This window comes from Lethenteron reissneri, chromosome 23 (assembly GCF_015708825.2).
Source record: "Lethenteron reissneri isolate LAM-NWPU_2019-01 chromosome 23, ASM1570882v1, whole genome shotgun sequence".
In the NCBI taxonomy this organism is placed as follows: domain Eukaryota; kingdom Metazoa; phylum Chordata; class Hyperoartia; order Petromyzontiformes; family Petromyzontidae; genus Lethenteron; species Lethenteron reissneri.
Window position 1 is genome coordinate 13,355,545 of NC_083801.1, and position 11,142 is coordinate 13,366,686.

At 45.2% G+C, this 11,142-nt stretch overlaps 1 protein-coding gene across 4 annotated transcripts; it reads left to right on the forward strand.

Moving 5' to 3' along the window:
- Positions 1-391: 391 nt before the first annotated feature.
- CCDC47 (coiled-coil domain containing 47) lies at positions 392-10,756 on the forward strand. 4 transcript variants are annotated; one of them, XM_061556740.1, is made up of 13 exons: positions 392-670; positions 1,869-2,407; positions 2,732-2,830; positions 3,465-3,639; positions 4,836-4,957; positions 5,699-5,764; positions 5,922-6,023; positions 6,931-7,041; positions 7,603-7,688; positions 8,242-8,300; positions 8,682-8,791; positions 9,451-9,618; positions 10,383-10,756. In XM_061556740.1, exons 2-13 carry the CDS (start codon positions 2,015-2,017, stop codon positions 10,461-10,463), a joined length of 1,572 nt encoding a protein of 523 aa, XP_061412724.1. In that variant the 5' UTR covers positions 392-670; positions 1,869-2,014; the 3' UTR covers positions 10,464-10,756. The 4 variants fall into 4 exon arrangements, with proteins under 4 accessions (XP_061412724.1, XP_061412725.1, XP_061412726.1 ...); XM_061556741.1 differs by having other exon boundaries at positions 1,961-2,407; XM_061556742.1 differs by having other exon boundaries at positions 2,163-2,407.
- Positions 10,757-11,142: the final 386 nt, after the last annotated feature.

Genomic DNA, 11,142 nt, shown 5'->3' on the forward strand with positions numbered 1-11,142 from the left:
TCGAATCTCGATTATCTACAGATTCACCTGCAATGCGGAGTCGGCACGTTTTAATCGGTCTCGCGGGAGTCGAATATGCGATTACCCAAGTGTCGATTCACCCGCTCCCCACCGGCTCACATTCGCCCCGCAAGGTTTGGCGAGAACCAATAATATTCATCCTGGAGAAATCCGATAATCCGTGAAGCTCTTTTTCACAGATGTCCGGTCGTGTTGGTGTTGTCCCATTGGGGAGGGGGCCCTAAGTATGTATCTCTTGGGTGGGGGGGGGTGTGCTCATTGGATGATGTATTCCTCCTGGGTTGACATAGGAGATGTTGACAAAAGCTAGAGATTGAGAAATGTAAGACACGCGTGAGATGAGAGATGTGACATGAAGATGAGACAAAAACGAAAACGCGGTGGAGTGTGGAGACGTCGGAATTCGAGCTGAAATCTGGTGCGTCCCAATTTGTTTCATGAATTTTCGAGGGCTCTGATTGCCACACACAACGCACACGGCTGTGTAGTAGCGCCCCTTAGCGGATGCCGCTGGCCCAAGCTTATCCGCTCATGGGAACGCAACGCTGCGGTGGTCGGGCAGTCGAACGCGTCTCGTATTTAATAGCCCAGACGACGCATCTCACGCGGGCTGGACCGAATTATATGGAAGAAGAAAAAACCCGCGGAGGTGAGCGAAATGTACAATTCCTTTAGCTGCAGCCGCACGGTAACATGCTCGCGTGATGGACTGTGGCGTGCGCATGTGGCATTTGCAGTGCGTGGTGGCATTTGCAGTGCGTGGTGGCGTTGAGGCTGAAGCGGTGGTGGTGGTGGGATGGGGTTGCAGTGTTGGGGGTCGTCAGTTTGTCTGCTGCCGGTGCTGATGGTGATGGCAAAAATGGAAATGTCTCACGGGGGTGCATCGGAGTGCTCTTCTGTAGTGGTCTCAGGGCACGCCACTACCAAGCACGAACATTGTCGCACATTTCGATGATAGCCGCTGCTGCTGCTGATGATGTGGGGGGTTGGGGATGAGGGAGGCACAGACCGGAGGAAGGAGGAGGCGTGGGGGGAGCTGAGCAGGCAACCCCAGTGCTCGTGAAACCGAATTGTGCCGCAAGGATGGATATATATAAATGGATCATCATTGTCGTGATCAGACATGGGTTGGAGAAATAATAGGTTACGTTTGAACATTTAGAGAACGTTGGCCGTCCGAAATGTGATGGTGACATGCTCATTAAAACAACTCATGGGAATAGAAGTGTGTGAATGAAGAACTTGCGAAGGAACGATGAAAAGTTGGATACGTTAATGGATGTATCCGGTCCTCATAATTTGCAGTATGATAAATCTAGCTTTGGCAGGCCACGTGAAAAGAGAATAAAATGGTGAAGGTGTTCCAGAACACTTTTGGGGATGTGAAGGAATGTACCAGCCTGGGGAAAGTTCAAGAGAATGATAAATGCCGGCGATTAATGGCGTGACATGGTTGAGAACTTTTGAACCAATAACACTTGATGTTGATTATTAATTTATTGTAATCGGTTTTCAAATTAACTAGTTATGCATATTGTAAAAGCAGCCGACCCATTCATTACCTAAATGTTGAATATTTATAAACGTGTATAATTGAATTGTGTTAAACTGGTTGGTAGCCTACTAATTAGTATGCTTACCACTCAAACCACAACAGCATAGTCTGGTTTAAAGTGGACGTTAAACAATACTTGACAGTCGTTCACAGAAGCATGTAACTGAATGATGGTGATCCAAATCCCAAGGTTTTAGAAGTACCCTCTAACAATTTTTGTTGTGGTGCAGCTGTTGTGTGGCCAATTCCAATATCGGATTGCATGTGTCCCCTTACCCTCTTCCTTTCCCAGTCTATCTGCCTCCCTGTATTCCTGCATCCCAACTTCTCTGGCTTCCCGTCTCCCCATCTCCCTCCCTGCCTCTCTACCTCTATCTTGCCTAGGCTCCCTGCCTCCCTGCCTCCCTCCCTGCCTCCCCACCTCTCCCCACCAGTGCCATGCGGATGGACACTCTGCTGGAGCTGGCTGTGCCCCTTGCTGCCCTGTTGGTTCTCGGGAGCCGTCCGGCACGTGGGAGCCTCCACTTTCAGTACGACCACAACGATGACGATGGCGGCCGTGACAGAGATGAGGACGATTTTGCAGAGTTTGAAGACTTTGGTGAAGACGAGGATGGCTTCTTCCCGGAGTCTGGGGTGGGACGTACCCCAGCACCCCCCATCAAGAGCCACGCACCGTGGGAGGACGCACGGCCAAGCGCGGAGAGGGCAGCCCGTCCGACAGGGGCCGCTGATGATGACGAGGACGATGATGGAGAGGTCTCGGATGAGGACGATGAAGTGAACGGAGAGGCTGCGGATGACTTTGAAGATTCCGATAATCCTGACGAGGTCTTAGCCAGAGGCAAACAAGCACAACATGGCCCCATTCTCCCCGTGTAACACAAATCTATTTCCGAATGCATTGATTAACATGCAAACAACTGTTTTATTTGCGCACTGCTCAATAATAGATATTTTTTGTGTCCACTTGTATGTGTGTGTGTGCCACTGTAAATGCAATTGTTGCAGCTTGCTTTTTAAAATATGCACACTTCCTAATAGTTGCAAGCGTACATATATTTATACATACATCTTATTTGTCCACGAAGTGAGGGTCTTCATGCCTGTGTATGCGGGTGTGCGTCTGCACGTTTATTTGCGTGCGACTGTTAGGATGATGTTGAACAGTTTGACGAGGAGGAGTTTGAAGGGATCAGGGACAAGTCTGGCAGGAAGAAGCACAGCATTGACACTCCGATTCGCATTGTAGTGGTGAGTAATGCTGGCTAAGAGGTACGATGTTGTGGGCTTAATGAACCCTTGGCTGTGTTCATCGTTTTTTAAATCCTTTATATTAAGTTCACTTGCTTGCTTGCTTAGGACCGTGCAAATCTTTCGGTCGTTTTTTAACCCACTTCCCGTGATCCAATCGAGCTGACATTTTCCACACAGACTCGTTGTGCGTGACAATTAATGTTCGTGAAAAAAAATGTCCAAAATTTTACACTTTTTAGGACAAAAATATTATATTTAATTACCAATTGCTTAATGGTGCCATGCAATCATCTGACCCATAGGTGGCAGCCATCTCAAGCCAGAGGACGAGAGGACTGTAGCCGCCACGCATATAAAGGATTTATAGTGAAAAACTTTGTTTTTACGGGTTATACTTGTTGTGGTTGACGTGTGACAACAGCTTCTTTGTAATTCTGTCATCATTTAAAATTACCTGCATTGATTAATGAATACAACTTTCAGCAGATTAATCAATGTTACATAACATATCGATATAGCATATATCTAACCTCGTCAGCCAGCAGGAATAAACACAATTTAATCTTACATTACGTTTTTAGACTGAGGCAGACACTCTTGTAACATGTGGCGTCGGCGGTCCTGTGCTCAGGTGCCAGACCATTTGCAGAACGGATGGGAGAGCTATTACCTGGAGATCCTCATGGTCACGGGGCTGCTCGCCTACATCGTGAACTACATGATCGGCCGCACCAAGAACAGCCGCCTTGCACAGGCCTGGTTCAACTCGCACCGCGAGCTGCTGGAGGCAAACTTCTGCCTCGTGGGTATGCCATCTCGTTTGCCGGACTCGTGTTTCTTCCGCGTGTAACATTAAGCGCCACTATATTAAAAGTACACTGAACTCGCTTGCGCTTAGTAAAGCATCGCATACAGAGTCAGCTTTTTCATCAGCTAAGCAAATATCGCATAACGCTGAATGGACTTGTCTGCGGATTTCATTCCCTCTCAGCAGTACTTGAATTTCACAACTGTATTTGGTCATTTTTAATTTCACCGTGTAATGAAATTGTGTATTTAATTTGTAGTGCTGAGCCTAAGCCAGTGGTTGGTTTACACTTGATCAGAATTTGTAATGATTTTGTTGCCATATATAACATTGTATTTGATAAATACAGTATCCACATTTCATACAGTATCCACGTTTTAGCCTAAGCGAACTGTATTTGTTACATACTTAATGGGTCTTCAAGTTGATGGTCTAATAGTATTTAAATGACCCCTATACTGTGACCACAGTCATGTTACATGTCGAAAGTCTACACATATATCACGCATTGTGGAAATGTATATTCCCTAGAATATTGTAAAGCACTTTTTGTAAAATGACCGTAAAATTTCACACTTGAGTAATGTTTATGTGATTTAAAGTCATATATATTACATAGACGACATGCATATAATATATAACTCCCCCAAATTTTTCATAAATTATCATGATATATGATCACAATTCCACTTAAAAATGCACAATATTTCATAATGGTGCAGTACATTTAGCATTTCTTGTGGTTTCAAGAATGATGTGAACCACACAAAACACAAGAATACAAAAAACTATTAGTTCATAAAGACAATAAGTGATTCAATGTATTGTTCCATGGTGACTATTCCACACAACAGCAATTATTGTGAATTGGCATAGTTTTAATATATCTTGCAAACAATTGTACCTGTCCTTTACCTATGAATAAGTCATAGCAATGAGTCATCAGGTTGAGCAGTCGTGTAGTTGATAGCACACTGTGCTACGAACATGGATCTCTGTGTTTGATTCCCAGCCATGGCTAACATCAGATATCGGAACAAATCCTGCCTCATCCTTCCCCACCATCACCAACCCACACTGACCAGTATAGTCAAATATTGTCAAACAACCCCTCCAGCCGACAGAGTGCAGGGAGGCCTTCATCCACCACTTGATCGACAAAGTGATGTGAATATGACGAGTCCCTTATTGCAGGTGACGATGGCACAGCCAAGGAAGTGATGAGCACTGGTGCGCTGAACCAGGAGAACGAGCACGTGTACAGTCTGTGGTGCTCGGGTCGCGTGTGCTGCGAGGGCATGCTGGTGCAACTCAAGGTGAGCTGCTGTCACTGGCTTTGTGTGGTCGGCACGAACCCTGGTGCAAGAAATACAATATGGGCCCCGTTAGACCTTTCACCCCTCCCCCCTCTCTTCGTAACCTGGTGTCTGAGCCCCTCCGGCCCATGGGCCCCGGTGCAGTGGCACCGTCTGCGTACTCGATAGGTGTGCCACTGGCCGCTGCTCGCTGTTTGCTTGTACGTACATAGTACTGAAAGTGACAATCTGACAACGCATTTAATGTCTCATAAAAGTGTCACTTGACCCATTAAGAAAGATTTTATACATTTACATTTTCTCACATTCACTGTGAAGGGCTTGCTTTGGGTTTGATATTACTACAGTGTCATCTTGTCTACCTCTCAGTTATAATCACCTTCAAAGTTTTCAAGCTCTAGCCATGCATAAGCAAAATGTAACTACGCTGCAGAGCCCAACAAATAATTTCAGTTTTTTTTATTCAGCTGACGAATGTATCGAAGGGCAACATTTAAGGCGTAAAATAAAACAATTAGGATGTTTTTTTTAAACAAAGACACATTTTATTGATTTTGTTTTACCCTAAGAAAACTGAAGAAGATCCAGCCAATGAAGCACACTTAACACGGTCTGGTCATTGAGGTGATAAGCTATTCATCAAGTGAAAACAAACAAACAAGCATAACACGTGAGGACTGCATACATCTCACATGTGACGCGTTGTCATGTTGTATTGCCATGCGTTGGGTGTGCACACAGTTCCTCAAGCGTCAGGATCTGCTGAACGTGCTGGCTCGCACGATGAGGCCCACATCAGATCAAGTGGTACGTACTGCCCAGGGTCGTGGATGTTGGGTTCTTGCAGCAATCGTGTTTTCACGACGTTGCCGCCCGTTGCTCAGGCACCCATTTATTCGCCGCTCTCTGACGTATCGACTGCCCATCCGTTGGAAATTCACCTGAATGTTGTGCTTTCCTGTAGAACATCAAGGTAACAATGACCATCGATGACATGGACAGCATGGTGTTTGCTGTGGGGACGAAGAAGGCTGTCAGCCGGCTACACAAGGAGATGCAGGACCTGGTATGTAATGTTCTGCTTGTAAATATGACTGCAGTGCATGTTTGCATTTGTAAACAGGATGCCTCATGCAGGCACGGAGCATTGTGTGTTTGTGCAATGTGGTTATGCTAACGACAGCTATAAACTTGGCAATTCTGCCACCCCGTCTCCTCATGCCGATTACAAAAGCAATATTATGTTGTACTCGTGGTGTTTTGCCGTCGTTATATGTATTGCATATAGTTGTTTGCATTGTCACAGTGAGCAGGTGCATCTACTTGGACCCCAGGAATTATGACTACATTTGTAAAAAATCCAGCTCATGCTTGTGGATACATGCTGCATGGAGAATGTTTGCATTACCGAGTGAAAGCAGTGTTGGGTTTCTGGCAGACAAAATTAATAAGTATATGTGTTTGGCTACTACGTTTTTGCAGCTGTAATTTAATGTATTATTTTATGACAACTAAATATTGACTTTTCAATATGTGTGTGCCTCTTGGTGGTGGAAGAGACATGTGTGAGATATGGATGTGCTTGGAATTACAAAGAGATAGAAAGGGGAACATGATAACATACGCGGATTAAAAACCGGGTTAAAACAATATTTTTACTTCATAAAAACAAGTGGCCTTGCGCAGAACACATTAATAAAATAGATAATGGCTGATGGTTGAGAGATAACTATGGAGTTGCAACCAAGGAGGGGACTGCGCCCAATAGTTCGTCCACTGCAGAGATTAAGTGATCAAATATACTCGTGTGGAGCTGCTAGATGGATTGTTACATTGCAAGACCGTGAGAAATGGGGATGGCTTGAGGTCTTCATCCAGCAGTGGGTTCATCATGGCTGCTGATGATGATTCACTGTGCAGGAGCTCTGACCTCTAGTTCACCTTCTTTTGTGCTCACGCTTGCCCATTGCTAGAGCTTGTACTGCACGGACAAACCCAAGCCTCTGGGCCGCTACGGGCTGCCTGACTCACTAGTGGTGCTCAGCGAAAGTTCTGAGATCACTGACTGCCTTTTGGACCCCAAGGTGATGCACGGCCCTAGCATCAACAACATCTACCACTCTCTACTAAGCGACGGTGATGTTACCACAACGCCCGTGCCAGGCTAGGTGCACTTTTAGGCCACGTGAGGTGTCTAAGGCTCGCTGGCATGAGGTCATGGGACAGACCAAGGTGTTATGGCTAACTGGCAGAGATGAGTCGTAGATATATCAACTGTGCCAAAAACTGTGCATGGCTCCACACAGGCTTACTGCTGAGCTATTGAAGGGCATAGTAGTACACTGTAATGTAGATATTAAAAGCCTAATTTTATTTGCAGTTGCACACGATTGTGATCCAGTGCCATGGAGCGGATTTCCAAGACAACTCTTTCTGATACGATCCTGTATGTGTCAATAAAGTAGAGGAATGTTTTTTTAAATGCAGATCTCTGCACGTTATGCACGTTTTTTTTAAATTGTGTTGAAAAAATCTACAGTTTCTTTCCTTGAAAGATGAGCCCCGGCATATCAGGAACACCGCCTAAGATGTGAAAAAACCAAAACCACAAGTCGCATTTTTGTTTGGGTAATTTTTGTTTGCAGATGATCAGCTTTCTGAAGGCGCATGTCGACACCATCGAGTCCATCCACATGTCCGACCAACACTCAGGGCCCAAGGTCACCCAGGAGTGAGTCTTCATTCATTCATACAGTATATACAACTTCATGCATTCAGTTACCCACGTGCTAGCTAGATTATATTCTATAGCTTAAAATTATCAGAATTACAGAAAACATTTACATGTAATTTATCAACAAATTCACGTATCAAGTCATATTATTCTTAGATAATGGATCTTAATTTAAATATTATTTCATCATTGGACCTCCTTTGCCAGTACCAAAATATACTAATAGGGTTTTTCCCTTTTTTTCTGGCAACAAAAACAGACACCTTCTGCAAGGAATCATGCTTACATTAACCACAATACTCGCAGTCAAATGCAAAAAAAAACAATTATCAGAGTATTGCTTTTTTGCATTTGACTGCGAGTATTGTGGTTAATGTAAGCATGATTTCTTGCAAGAGGTGTCAGTTTTTGTTGCCAGAAAAAAGGGTAAAAACCCTATTAGTGAAGTATTATTCCTCATGGAAAATGTGGTTTTCTGTAAATGCTGTATTTAGGGAAAGTGCTGCGATGGGTTTGTGTGGTAAAGTTTGTGTGCTTTGTGTCTCTCTAGGGAGGGCCAGCCCATAAAGCTCCCTGATGCAAAAAAGTGTTTGTTGTTTACATTTAATGGTGAGTTGCAACTTTAGTTATAGGGCACTGGAACCCTCCGTATGATTTGTGGAGCAAAAATCGAAGTATGAATGCATGTTCAAATGCTGCATGCTCCACAGCTAGAAACAAAACTTGCAAGGAAATGCATACATCCGATACTTGTAATTTTATGGGCATGGATTGCCATAAACAAAAGTTTGCCAACGTAATGCTTGGTACAAAAACAATTGTTTCCATTGAACATTAAATATATTACATGTATAATTAGCAAATACAATGTCTATGCCACAATTTCCTTTATATGCCAGTATCAACGTGCACCCATAAATTATGTATGTGTCTATTGTTCAAGCAAGGACTACTCTGTGTACATGATGAGTGTGTGCACATGTCTGCCAGTGCCTGGAGCAGGCCACACATCCCCGCGAGACATGGAGGGCATGCTGGGTCTCATGAAGATGGTCATCTACTGCATGGACAAGATGAAAAGGTTCCGGCTCGGCAAAGAGGTGAGCAGTGCAGTAGTGGAGGGGTGGGATGCATGGTACAGAAGCTATAAGTGAGGCTAGGTTCAGGCTAACATTTCTGTGGGGCAGTAGGGCTGTGGGTGAGCATCACTTGCTGTATTGCATTCTGAGTGTTATGTTCTCTCCAAAATTCCTCATCTCAAAACTCGATGGATCCAAAATGCCACTGCCAGACCACATGCCTGCATCTGCCAAAAGAGGCCACAATATCCCAATACTCCAATAACTCCACTGGCTCCCAATCTAATCCCCGGTTGATTTCAATAGCGCACTCACTGCCTTTAAGATCATTCGTGAAATTGCCCCTGCCTACCTCCCTCTACTCTTCCGAAGGTACTTTTTGCTCCAAAAACCAAGGATTTTGGTTGAAGCCCCCAGTCCATCTTCACTCAGTGGGCGGTCGCTCAATCTCCTCTGCTGCCATCATTGTCAGGAACTCTGCCCCTGTTCAAGTCCAGGCTCAAAACCTTACTGTTTTCCCTGGCTATGACTGACTGCCCCACTCTGCCAAATAAAATTCCTGCTTTTTCTATACAGCATCTTGAAACGCTACGTAAATGTACATTCTATTGCAATGCCATTTGGTGTTTATGATGGGGACACCCTTAATATGTGTGCGTGCTTCTGCCTCCTCCTATTAGGCCAAGCAGAAGGCGGAGCGCAACCGAACGCGCGTGGAGGAGAACTTCCTGAAGCTGACGCACGCGCAGAGACAGGAGGCGGCGCAGAGCCGCCGCGAGGAGAAGAAGCGCGCCGAGAAGGAGCGCATCATGAACGAGGAGGACCCCGAGCGTCAGCGCAAGCTGGAGGTGCCGTGCGTGCTGAGCGTGTTCCTATGGGTGTGTGCATGTGGCTGAGTGTGTGTTTGTGTGCGTGCATGGGGGAGCGGTAGCGTCGTGGTTAGCGTGCTGCTCTGTGAACCCAATGACCCGAGTTGGATTCCCGCTTACAGCCAACACCGGGTCTGGGCCTCTCCTAGGTTGATGCAGCCTTAAATGAGTACCCTAGTGCAGTGTGTAAACATCAGCCCTGGGGAGACAAAGGTTGCCAGGCATGGTGCTGGCCAACCAACCACTCACGTATCGTGCTGGCCTCAATAGGTGCTTGCTAACAGAACATGTCCTAACAGTCTGTTGACAGTTCTATGGGGGATCTTTGCATTTTGTCTTTGTATTCTTGTGGAGATGTGCCTATGGGTAGGTGTGTGTGTTCCTGTGATTGGGTGTGTGTGCTGCTGTGAATTCAGTCTGGACAGTAGTAATGGACCCCGCCTGTCGCCTGGCACCATGGTGGCACATGGTAAAGCCATTGCACCCACGACTACCGTTGCTTGTGTCTACGCATCAACGTGGGTGTTTTCATCTGCAACTGAGCTAATTCAAGTGAATTGAACGCAAGGGCCTGCCACAATCCCGGCCCAGGAACTATTTTTTCCGTTTTATAATCTGTCCATTCTCTTGTGGTTTCTGTATGAGGTCTTGAGATGCAGTTGCACTGAAGTGCTCTGCAAATACAAATAGTGGTTGCTGTCGTTGATGAACTGTTTGGCCTCTCATTTCTGTTTACTTTCTAGGAGGTGCAGATTCGCCGTGAGCAAAAGAAGAAGGAGAAGAAGCAGATGAAGATGAAGCAGATCAAAGTGAAGGCCATGTGAGCAGAGTTGTTGCTAGGGGCGGAGCGACGTGTTGCTATGCTTGGCTCCTGGTGGGCACAGCAAGAGATCACGATTTTCTGACGCATTTCCGCGGTCAATTTGAGTGTTCCCAGTGATAATTGTTTTTTTACCCTTTTATCTGGCAACAAAACTGACACCTTTTTTTTACAAGGAGTCATGTTTGCATAGACCACAATACCTGCAGTCATAATGCAAACAAAAAACACAACTCTGAAAATGTATGCACTGTCCTTGAAGTTGATTGGTCCACACCCGAGACAGCTTTCCTTAGAGCCTAGTCTCACATGGTGTTGGACCAAATGACGCCAAAAGGTGCACTAGCTGTCTCGGATGTGGACCAATCAACTTCAAGGACAGTGCATACATTATCAGAGTTGTGTTTTTTGTTTGCATTATGACTGCAGGTATTGTGGTCAATGCAAACATCACTCCTTGTAAAAAAAGGTGTCAGTTTTGTTGCCAGATAAAAGGGTAAAAAAAACAATTATCATATTTTACTGGCAAATGAGGTTCCATTGGTGTTCCCAGTGACTGAATGGTCGCGAGGTATGGGACTGAATATGCATGCCAAGTTTAACATCAATACAGAGTTCATGCCCAAAGAGCTGGAGTGGGTTTAAGTGTCAGGATCATTTTGTATTTAGTTGGGATGTGATCC

Coding starts and splice junctions, on each gene's coding strand:
- CCDC47 (XM_061556740.1), top strand. CDS start 2,015: ATGCGGATGGACACTCTGCTGGAGCTGGCTGTGCCCCTTGCTGCCCTG. Junction 2,831..3,464: donor CTCCGATTCGCATTGTAGTG/GTGAGTAATGCT, acceptor TCCTGTGCTCAG/GTGCCAGACCATTTGCAGAA. Junction 9,619..10,382: donor AGCGTCAGCGCAAGCTGGAG/GTGCCGTGCGTG, acceptor TTTACTTTCTAG/GAGGTGCAGATTCGCCGTGA.